A 19,281-nucleotide genomic window follows, 5' to 3' on the forward strand; every position below is an offset into this window, starting at 1 on the left:
CCAGCACCTCGCTGGTCACATTGAAAAGAAAAACTTACCGCTCTCCGTAGCGAAGAACTCCCATCGGGAGCCGGGTGAAGGCACACAGTAGTGAATTAGACCCTTAATAGTGCGCGAGTGGACCCACAAGCGAGTGCAAACACATTCCGAGTGCTGTTTCTCGCTGCACGCAGTAGGATTTTTTGACGAGAAGGTACCCGAAAAAACAGGTTAGTGGGTGGTGGTGTTACTTTTGTCATAAAGGGGGGCCGCTATGGCGGCGAGTTCATCGGGACCTCCCCCTATTTCCTGGGGAGACGGTCAACCAGACATATTCACACAAGGGAGGATTGATGGCACGTATACCGGAGCAACCCTTCCGTCATACATGGACCCGGAGGGAATGTACGGTGAACTGCATCTGCTGCGAATCTCGGGGGCTAACGGACCTCTACCGAACCGGCCTTTTCATATCCGTCGATCCGTAGAGAAGTTTGTTGGAGGAAAAATTGAAGGAGCTTTTCCGGAAAACAACAAAACGACATATGTATTGAAAGTGCGGTATCTACGACAGTTCAACCTACTTCTGAACATGAAGGCGCTTATAGATGGCACTGCGGTCAACGTCACTGAACACCCAACGCTCAATTCCATCAGGTGTGTTGTCAGCTGTCGGGACGTAATGGACATGCCCGATGGCGAACTCCTGGAGGAGCTAAAAGAGCAAGGAGTCAAGGATATCAGAAGGATTACGAGGAGGAACGGACAAGCGCGCGAGAACACTCCGGCGATAGTGCTGACCTGCCGTGGGACGAATCGACCAGAAGCAATCGATTTTGGCTACATCCGATGTAGAACACGTCCTTACTACCCCTCACCCATGCAATGTTTTAATTGCTGGCTTTTTGGGCATACAAAGATGCGCTGTCAGGCCAAAACCGCTACCTATGGGACCTGTTCCGGAAATCATCCGATTTCCGAAAACAAGGAATGCAACCATCAGCAATTTTGTAAAACCTGCAATACGAACGATCACAAAGTCTCCAGTAGATCTTGCCCACTTTGGCAACTGGAAAACACCATACAAAGGGTCAAAGTGGACCAAGGGGTCTCCTATCCCATGGCCCGTCGGATCGTTGAGCAAAATCGAGGTGAGAGCGCGTTTGCCAATATTGTCGGTCCCGCCGACAATGACGCACTCCGGAAAACTAACGAGAGGGTAGATCAGCTAACTGCTGCTCTGGCATCCAAGGATGCTGAGATAGCTGAACTTCGGGCAGCCCTTGCCTTCCGTCCCACCCAACCGATAGCAGTCAACGAAGAGATCGCCGCCTTGAAATCTATTGTTGCCGACCAGGCAAAGCAAATTCAGATACTCACCAGCCAATTATCCGCGTTTCTCAACGCCGTTATGCCCGCAGCCAGCATTTCCCTCCCTCAACCTGTTGTCTCTTTACCGACTAACATCGTACAATCAGGTGTGTCTACCGCCGAACCAGTAGCCGCTACCTCTGCCACCACTACCGTCGGTGCCACTGCTACAACCCTTACTGTTACTCCGATTGCTCCTACTGAAGCCGACGACGCTACCATTGCCGTCGAAAGTACGGCCACTTCTTCAAACTCCACAACCACCGACGCCCCCATAACCACTGCTAAGCCTCTCCCGGTAAACGACCTCGATAATGTTTCTTGGGACTCCGATTCAGACTCCTCCGAACAAAGTCAAAGTGCAGAGTTCTTCTCTCCACATCTAGAGAAGTCTGTAGCTTCATCTCGTACGCCACTCTCTAACCGCCCTGGAACACCCATTCCTGGGTCTGTCAAGTCAAATACGGATCCCACGAAAATTCCTAGTAAGCGTCCCCGAGGGAAAATCTCTCGGACTGAAACACTTTTCCAGCAACAACAGCAAAAGAAATCCAAACTGAAGAGTTCGTCCATTAATCTTGGGGCTATCCCTAAGTCAATCTACTCCTCTCTTCCCCTCCATCACCACCCCTACCTAGTAACATGACTGATAACGCTGTACCTTCTTGCTCCAATTTTCCTGGAGTCACAGAACAACGAGATACGGAACAAACGGCTTCGGGTCGTCGGGGCGCCAGCGTACCGGAAGCCCTGTCCCAACCGGAATCGCCAGACCGACTCCGGCACCCAGCCACCCAAAACTGTATCACTGTCCACCTTGATAGTCGGGGCGCCAGCGTACCGGAAGCCTTTCCTCAACCGGAATCGCTGGGTCGACTCCGGCATCTTGGAACGGATATATACGAAGAGCTCCAGAACAATCGATGCCCAGCTAAATCCGCCGGTAGCCGTGGCCCCCTCAGTGCGGACGTCTCCCACACCGGAACTGACGGACCACCTGCGGCGCCGGGGGGAGATCTGGAAGAGGGTAGTACGGCCTCAATGCCTGCTACACTGGACGACGTGGGAAGAAGTGAAGGTTTTAACGAAGTCGGGACGCGCCGGGCTCTACCCGCTACCCCCAAGGACAGCGTGGGAAATCAAGCTTCTTTAGGACAAGTACCCACCACGGACGGCTTAGAAAGCCGCCTACCAAGCACTTTTTCCGCCTCTGATGGCCAAACAAGCAGCTCGCCAAGGATATCGGTCATCCCGGATGGCCAAATAAGTTGTCTGTCACCATACGCTACCCCATTTTTCCCAACCACCACTGGACCTCTCGGACACTCAACGGGTCCATCACCTAGGTCCTGTATTAGCGAAGAAACAGCAGAGACAGCGACATCCTTTTTTTCCGCCGTCGGATCATCCCTGCCTTTGGTGGGTTCACCATCAGGACCTGCCACTGGTGGGGCTCTGTTTCGTTCGAGCACCACGTTTGTCACCAGCCCAACGTCTCAGGTAAGGTCTAATCACCCTATTCCGGCCCTGCCCAAACCGGTCAGATTTTGTCTGCAATGGAACATCAACGGATTCTTTAACAATCTGGCGGACCTTGAGCTACTGGTTAATAGTGAACCTCCCTGGACTTTGGCCCTTCAAGAGATAAACAAGATTACAGTTGATCAACTAAACCGCTCCCTCGGTGGGAGATACAGCTGGACCATAAAACGTGGAGTCAATTTTCGACACTCCGTAGCCCTAGGTGGTCTTAGGTCCCTCGCTTTTGTAAACCTGGACATTGACTCTCCCCTCCCAATTGTCGGTGTTAAACTGCAGGGCCCAATCAAGATGGCGATGATCTGTGTTTACCTGCCATGCGGGGCTATACCGAATCTTCATAGCGAGCTAGAAAGTCTGCTAAACCAAATCCCACAGCCGAGAATGATTCTTGGCGATTTCAACTCACACCACCCAGCTTGGGGCGGAACGCGTTCTGACCACAGGGGGACGACACTTTTTGAGGCCTTCGAGGCTGGTGATCTAACCATCCTCAACGACGGATCGCCAACGTACTTCAGCGGACCTCACTCGACCGCGATCGATGTTTCCGTTGTCAGTCGGTCCGAAATCCAGCGTTTTTTTGGACTCGTAACCCGGATCTACATGGTAGCAATCACCACCCGTTACAAATTTCAGTGGCAACTGAAGCACCTGCTACGACGAGGCGTCCTCGCTGGGTCTACGATCTTGCTAATTGGACAGAATACAACAAAATAGTCTATGCTTCGTTACAAACCTCCAGTCCGGAAGACATGGCCGAATTTACTGCTCTTCTTACGCAAGCGGCGACGTTGTCCATCCCAAAATCCGGGAGCAAACCTGGTCGCAAAGCACTACGTTGGTGGTCGCCGGAGATTAAAAAGATAGTTAAAGCTCGAAGGAAAGCACTTCGAGCCGTCAAGCGAGTGGCCCTCGATCATCCAAACCGAGAAATGTTACTGGATCGCTACCGATCCTTGCGTAATGACTGCCGGCAAGCCATACGTGAAGCAAAAAGAACCTCTTGGAAAAAATTCCTAGAGAGTATCGATGCCAGCCAATCTTCTGCCGAACTGTGGTCCAGGGTTAACGCCCTTAGCGGTAAACGTACTGCCGTTCCAGCCACCGTTAGCTTGGATGGGACCAACACCACGGATCCGATCGCCATTGCAAGTGGTCTTGGCAAATATTTTGCTGAGCTAGCAGCCTTCGACAGCTATGACACGAACTTTGTGCGGCAGACTGGCGCTACTACTACCGATATTGCGAGTTTCTACGTCCCAGTGGACAGCATACCGCTGGACATCAATCAACCATTCTCCTACAGTGAATTGCAATTCGCCCTGAGCTGTAGTAGCGGCAAATCAGCCGGCCCCGATGACATTGGGTATCCGATGCTAAAAAACCTCGACTCGTCTAGTAAGCTTGTTCTGCTCGAGCTTCTAAACTCAATATGGAGTCGTCATCATTACCCCCCTGAGTGGCGGGAGAGTTTGGTGGTCCCTATACCTAAGTCCGGCAGCCAGACACGCGAGCCATCCAGTTTTCGACCCATCTCCCTCACGTGTTGCCTTTCGAAGGTAGCCGAACGCATGGTCAACAGGCGTTTAACACATTATCTGCAAGAAAACAGGTTCCTCGATCATCGTCAACACGCTTTCAGATCAGGGTACGGAACCAACACGTATTTTGCTGCCCTAGGGGAAGCTCTACAGAAAGCTAAGAACTTAGGCCACCATACCGAGATCATTTCCTTGGATATCTCGAAGGTGTTCAACACAACTTGGACGCCTTTAATTCTCCGTAAACTAGTACGCTGGGGCCTCGCTGGTAACATTCTCCAATTCATTAAAAACTTTTTAACTGATCGTACCTTTAGAGTCATAATAGGGGACAGCAAATCGGAGTCCTTCAGAGAGGAAACTGGCGTTCCACAAGGATCTGTAATCTCAGTGACGTTATTTCTCATCTTGATGAATGGTGTCTTCGAGGACCTTCCAAATGGCGTCCAAATCTTCGTGTACGCCGATGACATCGTCATTGTCGTGTCTGGCCCCACCATCCTCGCCACTCGCAGGAAGGCACAGGCAGCCGTGACCAGGGTAGCCAAAAAGGCTGCGTCTGTAGGGTTCACCATGTCAGCTCCAAAGAGTGTACGCTGCCACATCTGTAACTCCGGTCATCGGGTAAAAAGACCACCCATCAGCATAAACAACCTGCCGATTCCGTTACGCAAAACTGTTAGGATCCTAGGGATTACTATCGATCGCAGTCTAACCTTCAAACCACACTTCGACAGCGTTAAGGCTAGTTGCCAGAGCCGCCTTAATCTAATAAAAGCGCTTTCCAGTTCCCACCGAAGCAACAATCGGAAACTTCGTTTTCGACAGCCGTTTACTGTATGGTCTGGAGATAACCAGCTTGTCCATTGATACCTTGATCAGAACATTCGCGCCGGTGTACAACCGGTACTTAAGGATAATCTCTGGTCTTCTGCCTTCCACGCCGGCAGACACCGCTTGTGTTGAAGCAGGCCTTCTGCCCTTCCGTTATCGAATAGTTGCGGCCCTCTGCTGTAAGGCTGTCGCTATAGCGGAGAATACCGCAGGAAATGCCAGAACCTACCTGCTAGAAATGGCTAACAGTCTACTCCAGAACATTGCGGGTGTCTCACTACCACCAATCGCCAAGTCCCACTGGTCCAGAGAGCGCAATTGGCGTGGGTCTAAGTTTAAATTTGAACGCAAGATTCACACGGTGTGTCTGGTAGAACAAAATTAATTTAAAAAAATCGGTATCGCTAAAACACCCACCAAATGAAAGCTGAAGGTCCCCTCTTTCATTTGAGACTAAAATGAGAAAGTTCTATCGGCGGATCTAGAACAATTTTTTTTTTCAAATTTTACTTTCTTTGACACTTGTGTTTTTTCTCTTTTCAACTTTGAGTGTAGCAAAATCGGCTTGTATGAGGTCGCCCATTAGTAATGTATCCTTTTAAAAGAGTAAACGGGTCAAATAAATAGTTAAAATTCCCCAGACAAAAAGTGCAAAATAAAAAAAAAATGGGGCAGTTGAAATAGAATTTCAGCAGTATTTAGGCATATGTACAAATAAACTCCACTTTTTATGCATGTAGAATAAGTTGATGCGGCTGCAATTTTTGTAGTTTTTATTGACAGCGTCACATGATTTAAAAGTTTTACAATCGAAGTAGGCCGAGTAATGTCAACAAAAATAGAACATACATCAAAGTAGCTCGGATCGGGGGTTACCACATTTGAAAGGTAATGCATTTCGAATAACTGCAAGTTTTTTGATGACGCAATTCAAATCGTTCAAAAGTATGAACAAAACGATCTTGAACTCCACACCAATTTTATCAACGTGGAGCGACGATAACAATGACGTCACATGTTTACGTTTTAAAATGATGATTACATAGGTTAACAGCCTGTCTTGGCTTCTTGCATGCCGTGGCTCGGATAGAATTACCGCGTGCAGGTTTTCGTTCAATTTGTGCACCTTTATGGTACAGTGGACAAAATCACGTATATACCTGGGATGGAATAATAAAAACATAAAAGGTGAAGCCATCAAAACAAATATTTTTCATAATTATTGTACTTTCATGGAAAAATATCGCTAAATTATATAATTCTATATTTCATACAGTTTTCCATTTTTTCCGTGTTATCTTTCTTAAAAATCTGCACAACGGTTGTAAATTTTAGCATCAACCCCTTCGGCATGTTTGTTCTATAATCGGGTCATCTATGCAGTGTCCTGAACACCTTGACTAATCTTATTAGGATTCCGGAGAATAAAAAATCCAAACAGTTTTCATAATGCTAAATTAGGGGCAATTCAGTGAATTGAGATAACGCGAAATTTGAGTGATTTTTCATTGATAAACACCACCTATCTGTGAAGATGCCACAGATATTCTTCGGCTATCGTGGCAGCTCACTGAAATAATTCAAACCTCTACAGATCTCTAGTGTACATATATGAAGAGCAGCACGCAATCAATACGGCTATCACCCTTGTACAAATGTAGTGTCATCATCTTATTGTGAGAAAACGATACCCAGATTTCGAACTTATGGCCAAATCTTGGAATTCCTAGTAGATTTATCCATGAACGCAAACTTTATTCTTCCTGGGACACCCCCTCATGCCATGGTTAACAACATCTGAACACATCACACATAATGGTTTTTGAGATATTAACATTTTCGCGACTGTCGTACCTGACCACGCTAAATTTTCAACGTGTTTGTGCATTTTCCTCCTCCTCTTGTCTTCAATCTGAAATAACTTTTCATTCGTTGCAAGACAATTTATTACATTTCCACCATTAAAAGATGACTAGTTTAACATCAGACTACTGTAAAAGAATGATGATTGTGATCATTGAGCACACCACTAGAAAATATGTCATGCGTCCGGATTCTAAGTAGACAATGCTTTAGATGCTACAGGGAGATGATCAAAGGCAAGCAAATTGTTTGCACTAAAGCTGAAGTACAATGAAACTTGGTGTACATCATTCAGACTTCTCATCAAGTTGCTGCGATTGACGGGTTCGATTCCCGGTCGGTTCAGGAACTTTTCGTAAAGGAAATTTCCTTGGCTTCCCTGAACATAGAGTATCTTCGTGCCAGTCACACGATATTCACTACACATGCAAAATAGTAATTGGCAGGAGAAGCTCTTAGTTAAAAAATATGTGGAAGTGCTGTGCTTTTAGGAGATATAATAAGACAATTTCAAACAAATCGAACAATTTAATTTTTTTATTATATCTCCTACTGTGCTCGCTCATGGAACATGAAGCTGAGAAGCAGGCTTTGTTCCTGTGGGGACGTTACGCCAAGAAGAAGAAGAAGAGAAGAAGAAGAAGAAAAAGAAGGAGGAAAAGAAAACTAGTATCTTGAGTACCAGTCCTTGGTACCAGTCGCACATTGAAGTTGAGAAGCAGTTGAAGGAGAATATTTGACGAAGCTACACCCAGAATTTCCAAGACCACAAATCTGAAGAACAAATGACGGTTTGTGCTGAAAAGTTGATCGATTGGTGACCTGCTGGTACCAGTCAAAAACAAGATACTAAGCACGACCTTACAGTTGACGTCGAAATACGTATCTGTCATAGGATGCCAACTCATTATTGGAATTCAAAGGAACAGTTTTTAACTCGATTTCATACTTACTGTTCTAGCGCTTTCACTGAACTGCCCATAAACACAAAACTGTCTCCTGCTGGATTTCCCATTCACATGGGACTATTATGCTTTTATGGGTAGAGTAATAAAAAAAATATAAAAAGTCGGAAAGCCATGCTTGCAGTGGAAAAACTGTCTTTCGTCATCAATGTGTACTCCAAAAACATAAAAAATATCAAAATTTTCAAAAAAAAAAAATTGTTCTAGAACCGCCGATAGAACTTTCTTATTTTGGTCTCAAATGAAAGGTGGGACCCTTATCTTTCGTTTGGTGGGTGTTTTAGCGATACCGATTTTTTTTAATTAATGTTGTCCACCAGACACACCGTGTTCAAAACAGTCTGATGATAAATCGACTGATTCGGTGGAATTGATTATGTTTGGCTACGCAGTCATTTATTGAACAAACGACGTTCTTTATTTGCCCGACGTTTCGACACGGGGATTGTGTCTTCCTCAGGGGGTACTGTAATTTTACATATATTCTAATTGTTTGTGTTTATGTCTAATTATTTTAACTTACAATATTTGTGTCGTTATTTGTCCTATGTTTGGTCTAACTATAACTGTCGGGTTTAGCGGTTTTTGGTACATGCTGTAAGGGTCAAGTTTGTTATAAAGAGAAAAATTAACATTAAGTTCACTTATTAAAATCTTACACTTTGAAATTTCTAATTTTTTCCCGCACAACTTGTACTGCTCAATGGCGCAATCTTTCTAATTTCTAGTCCTTCTTTCTTCTATCCTGCGGACTGGTTAACGTGCCCTATCGGTGTTATTGATTCCCTCTCATCTATGCTATCGTTTCTCGGTGTCTTATACTTATGACACACATGTGATACAAGAATCACTGTACAATTGCGCTTGAAATGAGTGCCATACTGAAAATTCTCTCAGTTCAAGTCAGTCTTGTCAGAATTTTCTTGACACTGCGTACCGTTGTACAGGAATCACACTCGTATCACATGTCTGTCCGGGGTATTACGCTCCCTTCTGCTTTTTATGTCGTGCAACACTGCTGCGTATGTCGTACTCAGTCTGTCTATGTCGGTTCGTTTATTAACTGTGTTGTCGGTGTTCGTGATGTGACACATCTCTAAAAATGGAAGTGTGGATTGTTTGTAGCTATGGTCAATAGTTTGTGTGTGTTCTAAATCGAATCGGTGATCTTGTTCTATACAATGTTGTATTAGTGCTGTGCATAGGCGCCAACTTAGGGGGGGCAAGCATAGTTTTGCCCCCCCCAATATTTGACGATTTTTCGATTTTCCCATACAAAAAATCAGAAAAGCCCGGCTTTGCCCCCCCAATAATTTGACCAAGTTGGCGCGTCTGGTGCTGTGGTTGTTTCTATCAGTGATGTCTTGGCTATTTCTGTGTTAGTATTGTTATCATTTATCAGTTTATCTAACCTATTAACATTCGATCGGTGCCCTGCTCGTCTTTTTCGTAGTGTGTTTGTGGTCATGCCGATGTAGCAACATTCACAGTTACTACATGGTATTCTGTATATTGCATTACTAACATCATATCTGTTAACTGGATGCTTGACTAGTGTGTGGAGGCTTTTGACTACTCGGTTCTGTTTTGTTGTTATTGCCAAGTTGGAGATGTCGGTGGATGATGTTCACTATTTCCTCTGTGGACTTATTTCGAGTGAGGTACCAGACCCTGTGGATGAAGTTCTTGGCTACGTTCATCTTGTGTTTGAGTTGGTGGTGGGATTTGTAGTTAAGCATGCGCCCTGATGCTATCGGTTTTGCATACCACTCCGTGGTTAGGGTTTGGTCTGGGTTTCTGATTACCGTCACGTCTAGAAACGCCAGTTTTTGGTCTTTCTCGACTTCAATGGTAAACTGAATTCTCGGTTCCACATTGTTGAATGCTTGCAGGACTTGTTGCTCGGTGTTCCGTGGTATCGCCATGAATATATCGTCCACGTATTTCCTGAATATTGTTATCTCGAACGGTAGAGATCTCATAGCTTGAGCGATGACTGCATCCAGTACAATGTCCGCGGCAATTGGCGACAGCGGGCTTCCCATTGCCGTCCCGAATGTCTGTTTGTAATACTGCCCTTCAAAGCAGAAATAACTTGCCTCCATACAGTACTCGACGATCTCCAAAAACAGATCCAGATTGATACGGGTATCAACCTCCTTCCACCGGTGAATGATGTTTTTTGTAACCAGGTGCCGCGGTACGTTAGTGAAAAGAGACGTCACATCCAGAGAAATCATTACATATCCTTCTGGAAGTGTGATGTTATTCACTTCGTCGCAGAACTCAAACGAGCTGGCCGTGTTGTAGGGACTGTGGATCGAGCTCTGGAGGATGTTGGCTACGTATTTGGCGAGTTTGTATGTCGGGGCTGTTACGTTGGGAATGACAGGTCGAAGCGGCAGGTTCTGCTTATGCGCCTTCGGCTGGCCGTAGATCCTGGGACAAATCGCGTTGTGCGTGGTTAACTCCTTAGCTGTCCTGTGGTCAATGAGCTTCAAGTCCTTGAGCCGTTTGACTAGTGAGTTGTTTCCATTCTGATATCTAGTTGTGGGATCAGAACGAACTCTTTCGTATGTCGTGTCATCGTTCACAAACGTTCTCATTTTCTGGTCGTAATCCTCCCTCATCATGACGACAGTCCTGTTGCCTTTATCTGCTGAGAGCACGCAGATCTCTGGGTGTTCGCGCAGGTACTTTTTTGTCGTGCTTGTCGCAGCGACACAGAACTTAGTTGTGCTGTCGCGGGTATCTACCATAGAGTGGAAACCGTGAATGAAATTCTGCGTTACATTCACAATTTTGCAGCGATTTCTGTCCTGGACTTTCTTATCGGTGTTGGTGAGCAAGATCTGTTCTGTGTCCGCGAGTAGATGATAGAAAGGGATCTGCTCTAGCGATGTCGTGGGTAGAGCATATTTTGGACCTAGGCTGAGAAGGTGTAGGGTATTCGCAGGGATTTCCAGCTCGGTCGCGTTGAGGATTGCTCGTTCGTTATGTGTTGTACCTGTTTGTCGCTGCAATCTGGCATTCGTGCGAGATTCGTGAGCTTTCTCCCTATCTGCTTTTCTTTCCGACTCAACCAACTGCTGTGGGCCTGCCGTTGCGTGGTTACGAACTCCTCTGTTACACTTTCGTTGGTCAGATCCCGGATGTTGCACCGCACACTCTGCATTTCCTTGGTGATCTGTCCGATTTTGTAGAACGTCTGACGGATTTCTAGGTTTAGAATAGCTTTCTTGAACCGGTTTATTGTCCTGTTGACTTTATTCGTGTATGGGCCGTTTTCTGCTAGCAATTCGTGCACGCATTTGAAGGAATTGACGATGTGGGCAGGGAATACACCCTGTCTTCTGCACCTGATGAGGAATGCTTTTCGACTTTGTAGATTCGCCGGTTTCCTATTGCTCGACGCATATGATTTCAGTGCGTCCACAGTGTTGTGTCCGAAATTTTCGTCAATGTACCCGAAGAATGTGTTTTGTACAACTGCCATCTTGATCAAACTGATGATAAATCGACTGATTCGGTGGAATTGATTATGTTTGGCTACGCAGTCATTTATTGAACAAACGACGTTCTTTATTTGCCCGACGTTTCGACACGGGGATTGTGTCTTCCTCAGGGGGTACTGTAATTTTACATATATTCTAATTGTTTGTGTTTATGTCTAATTATTTTAACTTACAATATTTGTGTCGTTATTTGTCCTATGTTTGGTCTAACTATAACTGTCGGGTTTGGCGGTTTTTGGTACATGCTGTAAGGGTCAAGTTTGTTATAAAGTGGAAAAATTAACATTAAGTTCACTTATTAAAATCTTACACTTTGAAATTTCTAATTTTTTCCCGCACAACTTGTACTGCTCAATGGCGCAATCTTTCTAATTTCTAGTCCTTCTTTCTTCTATCCTACGGACTGGTTAACGTGCCCTATCGGTGTTATTGATTCCCTCTCATCTATGCTATCGTTTCTCGGTGTCTTACGCTCCCTTCTGCTTTTTATGTCGTGCAACACTGCTGCGTATGTCGTACTCAGTCTGTCTATGTCGGTTCGTTTATTAACTGTGTTGTCGGTGTTCGTGATGTGACACATCTCTAAAAATGGAAGTGTGGATTGTTTGTAGCTATGGTCAATAATTTGTGTGTGTTCTAAATCGAATCGGTGATCTTGTTCTATACAATGTTGTATTAGTGCTGTGGTTGTTTCTATCAGTGATGTCTTGGCTATTTCTGTGTTAGTATTGGGTAATTCTCGCTGAGACCGGCCCACTATTTACACCTTGTCTTCAAAAACGTGTAAGGTGCCGATTTTCTGAAAGCCCTCGCCTAAAAAGTAAGAAAAATGCATTTGGTTACTCAAATTGATGGACCCCCGTTAGTTAGAGCCACAACAATTTTTGCAGACCCCTCGATTTTTGTCAAATGGTGGCTCACTAAAACCGTTATAACTCAAAAGTTTCACCGAAAACCACATCAAAACGAAATGTTGTTGAAAAGAGGAGAGATAGAGCTACTATTTACAATAATAAAAAGTTGGGTCGGCCATATTGATTTTGGCCGCCATCTTGGATTTTTATACCAAAACATTTTTTTCACCATGAGGGCAACCACCGATTTTCAAAATTTTTGCATCAATTGAAAGTTGGGACATTTATACATAACATATCAAAAAATTAGAGATGTCTTTTTCTTCTTTCAAAAGTTATCTACAGTTTCAATGCCGGAGACAACTCTGTCCAGCTACGACAATCCGTAGCTGAACTACTCCGTACTAAGTATGACAACCATCACCGGCGGTACACATTGGCGAAACTACGGACATTTACCAGGGGGTGCACTACAAACAAATAATCATTAGTTCATCCATTCATCATTCATCGCCCCATATCTCACAGCAGCGCAGTAAAATTCTAGGGGGTGCCTGGCACCCCCGGCACCCCCAGTAGTTTCGCCTATGGCGGTACACCGATGGCTCGCTGTCTTCGCAGGGTGTCGGCATGGGAGTCGCTGGGGAAAACTTGGCGATCAGCAGGAGCCTTCCTAACCAATGCTCGGTTTTTTCTGCCGAAGCCGCGGCCATTCTCGCTGCCGCCACAACACCGGCAAATCGGCCTGTCGTCATCATAACAGATTCAGCGAGCTGTATCTCAGCCTTACAATCCGAAAGGCCTCGGCATCCATGGATTCAGCGAATAATTAAATGCGCCCCACCTGGCGTGACATTTCTCTGGGTCCCAGGGCACTGCGGTGTTCCTGGAAACGAAACTGCAGACCACCTAGCAGGGACAGGTGCATCCGACAGTCGCTACACACGTACAGTACCATCGATCGACGCCAAACGCTGGGTTCGCTCAATACTACACGATGCTTGGCAGAGGGAATGGATTCAACCTAGCGGAGCGTATTTGAAGAAAATAAAGAGAAGCGTGGATCCGTGGACTGACCTCAAATCTATGAAGGATCAGATCATCATATCTAGACTGCGAACGGGGCACACCAGGATGTCTCATGACTTCGGAGGTGGTCCTTTCCACCGGACCTGTGAAATTTGCGGAGTTCACAAGTCTGCTGAGCACATTGTCCGTGTCTGCCCAGCATACGAGGGTCCACGGCAGCTGTACGGGATTCCGGGAAGTATTTGCGATGCCCTCAGCGACGATGCGTCGGCACTCGCGGCTCTTCTGTGCTTCGTGAAAGACGCTGGACTCTATTTTAAGATATAGATTTGCTCCTTAAATGTCTATTTTTGTTAGTTATATGCTGTATCCTCGTATTGCAACGTTCCTCTTTTTGTCGCATTATCTATTTGTAAGATTTTCGGATTTCGTCCGCTCTGTGATTTAAGATTTCTCCGATCAAGTGTTGTATAGACGTTTTTAGATTGTATCCTTCTGTAACTTTTGAACTGTGTTTGTTATACTCTGTAAATGACACTCTGTGAAATAGTTTTAAGAAGAATTTGTGTAGTTTTTTCAGGCGAACCCTTCTGGATCGTCCTGTTGATCGAGACTCGGGATAAACCTGCCTACGGCAGAAAATCCCTAAAAAAAAAAGAAAAAAAAAACTTAAGACAACCAAGTTGCCGGGTCATTAATTGGCTCGGTAGCTTAGTTGGTAAAGCACTTGTCTAGCGAATAAGGGTCGTGTGTGGGTGTGAAATAGCCCTTATATCAAAGTGTATACTTTGCTGAACATTCTGTATTCACGCCTGTCACGAGCGGACGGCGATAGCACACGAAACCATCTAAGCAGGCGACGCCACTCTCGGCCTCTTGCTCGTCGACAGTCGGTCAGGTAAGACGTGCCACTGCGTGGTTCCTTTCCAGTGGATTTAGTGTCACACAATGGCTTTCCTGCCAGGTGTTGTGAATTTTGTCGCAACATAAACGTAGAACCTAATTACAGAACGAAAACTGGAATGGAAAGGAACCACCCAGCGTCGCACCCAGCAGCAGCAGAAAGCCGCAACAAAGTGAAGCAATTGTGGATTGCAGTTTTTTACCATCGCTGGAATCGTTCATCCCGGAGCGGGTCAAAATGACCGTGCATGGAAAAGCGGACCGAAGTGTCGCGCATTAAAGTGGCGGACAAAATGTCGCGCATAGAAAGAGCGGATAAATAAATCGCGCATAAAAAAGCGGGCCGAAGAGTCGCGCATTACAGTGGCGGACAAAATGTCGCGCATAGAAAGAGCGGATAAATAAATCGCGCATAAAAAAAGCGGACGGAAGAGTTGCGCATGAAAGTGGCGGACAAAATGTCGCACATAGAAAGAGCGAATAATTAAATCGCGCCTAAAACAAAGCGGACCGAAGAGTCGCGCATTGAAGTGGCGGGCAAATAAAAAAAAGTCACCCATGGGACAAAAGCGGATAAACAAATCGCGAATAGAAAAGTGGACTGATGGTTCACGCATAAAAATAGCGGACAGAGACGTCGTACATGGAAAAGCGGGCAAACAAATCGCGCATGTAGATGGCGGACCAAAATGTCGCGCCAGTTAAAGCGGACACACATTGAGAAGTACACACGAAAATAAACAGATTACCCTAAAAATCTTATCAAAACAAAACAAGCGGTAGCGACCTCGCCGATAATGTCCTTGCGAGAAGCATAATTTGGGTTTGCCATCTACCCAATCCACTTATTCGCGAGCGGTAATGGCGGCGGCGGGCACAAATAACCGATTCGAATTTTGACGTTTCGTGGGGATCGCAATCGGTTGGCGCCATCAAACGGTGGGTGGAGGGGTGAGGAGGAGGATGAAACTGTTTTGACTTTCCCCCAAGAAACGTCAAAATCCGAACCGGTTGGACATGCCCGCCGCCGCCATTACCGCTCGCGGATAAGTGGATAGTGAGTTTATTTCAATCCACTGGGTACTTTGAAAGGCAACGCTGGGTAGAAACAACTATGTGATGAGTTGCTATTTTCTACCAGGATCAGTTGAAAACTACCCACTCAGGGCTTTCACGTATTTACAGGGTGCGGCAGGAAAAAATGCGAAAAGTTCAAGGCACTATTGCACGCTAAATTTGGGATATATATGACTATTTTTCCTTGACAGTGTATCAGTCAATGTCTATATTCTAGCACTGCAAAATAAAAATAAACATATTTGATGTTTAACATGTGATAATGTAAGCCTAATAAGCGGGTATCAAAAAACTGCGCGCCCAATGGTCATTAAACAAAATGACTATAACAGTAACAAAATTTGCTTAAATTCGATGAACAACCAGACCAAACTGATCCAGAGCCATGTAGTTTCACATACTAGATGAAATAAGTACATATATTTGATGATATTGTAGAGCAAATTAAAAAATTTGTTTTGCCAGATACGAAATTTAGCGACCTGTGTACTTTTCTGCGGTTTAAAAATTTTGATTGTCTTCAGTTTCAGGCGCCGCCCTGTAAATGTTAGTGACCAAAATGGATTTTTTTTAAATTTACTTTTCAGAAAACTAGCCTATTAGAGATCATGGAACGTTGAAACATAGATTGGTTAACGTCAAATGGACGAAAATGAGGTTTGAAGTTGAAAAACACTTTCGCATTTTTTCCTGCCGCATACTGTAAGCTAAATTTGAAGCTCTCACACGAAAGGGTCGATATGAGTAGGGAAAAAAACCTCGGGGTTGATTTCTTGTTCCGTGTACAGAAAATCAACACATTGCACACAGAAAAAAAAGTAGACGAAATCGTGCGCTGTCAGATATGCCAATTATGCATTGAGTTAAAAAGAGTCGTATTCAACGGAATTCCAAAAAGTAATTCAACGTACCTCAATAATATTGTTATGAGCTTGATAAGAGAAATTTGAAACTTTTTGATATTTTATACCATGTTGTGGTTACAGTATAGTACTGTTGCGTTGCAAGTACTTGTTCTTGAAGAATGCTGTTTGGGAAGAGAAAAAAAAAGCATTTCCTTGCCAGTCAATGTAGTCGAGAGCCATCGAGAGCGTTTGTGCTAGTATGTGACTGTTTCCTTGACGTATTTCTTGTCATTTACGTGTGTCTTAGGCAGTTCAATCAATTGTCAGTTGCCCAAAAAAAACGATTCTTTAAGTGGGGCGCAATCGTAGCCCAACGAGCGAATCCTCGATGTACAGTCATGACTCGCTGGTTGGGGGCCTAATAGTTGGGTGGCTTTTTAGTTGGGGCCCCGTTAGTTGAGCTGTCAGCCAACTAAAAAGTACCTGGATGTCATAATTCAATGTCAAACTGAAAATGACAACCAATCTGTAATTCCGAGGGGCGAGCTAATGAGTTTTTGGTTTCTTAAACTTTACTGATAATCGAGAAGAATTTCTATTTCATATTTCTTAAAAAAAAGAATATGCACAATTACTTCGAAACAAATGCAAAACATCGGCAATCTTTATTTTGTCGATCATTGAAAGTATTTTGTGCTTGCTTTTCTCCGGGTGTTTTCATTAACATCTATATTTTCACTTCACCGACTGAAAATGGGTGAAATAATTATTTCTCGCATTGGCCATATGTATCTTGCAAAACGTATCAGTTTTGCTCTAAATGTAAAACAAATTGAAAAAAAAATCCTTTTTGCTTCCAACCTAAACTTGATTAAAACAAAAACAATGCGCACGCCCCTTGTGCTGCTGTCACTTCACCCAACTAGCGAATCGAATTCGTTGGTTGGGTGGAGGTTGTGGCTCAACGAGCGGGTTCCGACTGTACTTCCTTCGCTTAGAAATGTGAGCATATTATCAGCGGCGTCATGGTCGCGATTTTTTTTCCGCAGTCAAGTTCGCAGATTGTGAACAATCCTCGGTACCCACTATACGTAATTTATGTTTAGTCCTTTACTGTCAGAGCTGTCAGATCAGTGTAACACGCTAAATATAATTTACACAAAAGACTATGTACACGGAAAAAAATACACGGTTATGAATATTATGGGTGCCGGACTGGACACACAAAATTTGATCGTTTTCTTTATTACATCGAGGTCTTAAAATTAGTCTATGATATTATACAACTACAAAAAATGTAATCTGTAGTAATTTTAGTTATAAGGAGCGATCTATTGAGTATTTAACAGCGAATGGCATAATAATTGATTGATAATGTCCATACATTGATGGTAATAAAAGGTTCGTAGTGCTAGTGGTAAAGGCTAACGATTATTTCAACATTGTGGCAGTTGTGAGAACCTTAAGGAAAGAGTGTTCCCGTCAAAAAGTGCCATGGCGCAACAGAACCACAGTGTTAATCTTTTTTCTCAAATTGTGTACCACCGTAGAGAATTAACCCTCGAGCAGTCGCGTAGTTGACTACCTGCAACAGCGCCAACGCTCACGCTGTGTACCACAAGCGTGTATTTTTCATGGTGCGTGTATTGCCCGTTGTGGAGATTTATAGATTCCGACGCAAATAAAAGATTAGGCTCATTTCCAGCGTAGGTGCGTTATAGATGTTTATTTACAATGCAAAACTATCACCAAATGTGTACCTAGCAACACAGCGTAAAATATTCACCAGGACGCGGTCTGGTTTTATATCTGTGGGCCCACGCAAGAAAAATCCACGCAACTAATTTTCGCGCAGGAGTCTAAACAGGTGGAATCTCCGCAATACTCAATACACGACGCAACCGCTCCCGGGTTAAGCGAGCATTTACCTGGATGAAAAAGAATTTATTTTTGCATATACTTAGATTCGGTAGGTACTCGTGAAGGAAAAAATTGAGGGTATCTTGCTTTGTCTTCAGCAGGTAATTTTCTTGATTTTGTTAGCTATCGAATTCAGTGTATGCTTGGGTGTTGAAAAAAACAGTTTTAACAATATAAATTGCACTTTGTAATTTATGTCTTATTGCCATAGCGTCTTTAACAAAGAAGTTGTCTCGGGACTGTATTTGGTCATAAGGCTATTACTTTGCTGGCGTATACAGTTGTGGTCGATAAAGTTTGCTGCTTAAATGATGCGGTATTGAAGCTCACCGTTAAAGGTTTCTAAGTTGTATGCTTAGCAGATGATATTAACATCGTCGTAGGGAGAAAGTTTAACAATATTTCAGAGAGAATGTACTGGAACTAACTGCAACTAGCCCAGTCATGATGCGCTCAAGGAGACCTTAACATGCAACCCATACATACATACATTTATTTGTTCAACATCATTAAGACAAGACATAATCAACAATAGTACGCCACAATACTCGGTTTGTGGCTGCCGCTCTCCATCCTCGGTCGCGCCCAATGCTCGCCAAGTCACGCTCCACCTGGTCCGCCCATCGTGCTCTCTGCGCTCCACGCCTTCTTGTGCCAACCGGATCTGTTGCAAACACCAGCTTTGCAGGGTTGTTGTCCGGCATTCTTGCAACATGCCCTGCCCACCGTATCCTTCCGGCTTTGGCCACCTTCTGGATGCTGGGTTCGCCGTAAAGTGCAGCGAGCTCGTGGTTCATTCTTCTCCGCCACACACCGTTCTCCTGCACACCGCCGAAGATCGTTCTTAGCACGCGTCGCTCGAAAACTCCGAGTGCTTGTAGGTCCTCCTCGAGCATGGTCCATGTCTCGTGCCCGTAGAGGATCACCGGTCTTATTAGCGTTTTGTACATGGTGCATTCGGTGCGTGGGTGAATCTTTTTCGACCGCAGTTTCTTCTGGAGCCCGTAGTAGGCCCGACTTCCGCTGATGATGCGCCTCCGAAT

General features: G+C 44.7%; 1 protein-coding gene across 1 annotated transcript; it reads right to left on the reverse strand.

The window, feature by feature from the left end:
• Positions 1-245: 245 nt before the first annotated feature.
• On the reverse strand, positions 246-10,854 carry LOC134292178 (uncharacterized). Its single transcript, XM_062861072.1, has 2 exons — positions 8,619-10,854; positions 246-8,561 (listed from the first exon to the last, which is right to left on the reverse strand). Exon 1 carries the CDS (start codon positions 10,852-10,854, stop codon positions 9,631-9,633), a length of 1,224 nt encoding a protein of 407 aa, XP_062717056.1. The 3' UTR covers positions 246-8,561; positions 8,619-9,630.
• Between the last annotated feature and the right edge of the window lie 8,427 nt (positions 10,855-19,281).

Source organism: Aedes albopictus, chromosome 3 (assembly GCF_035046485.1).
Source record: "Aedes albopictus strain Foshan chromosome 3, AalbF5, whole genome shotgun sequence".
NCBI lineage: Eukaryota > Metazoa > Arthropoda > Insecta > Diptera > Culicidae > Aedes > Aedes albopictus.

Coding starts and splice junctions, on each gene's coding strand:
- LOC134292178 (XM_062861072.1), bottom strand. CDS start 10,854: ATGGTAGATACCCGCGACAGCACAACTAAGTTCTGTGTCGCTGCGACA.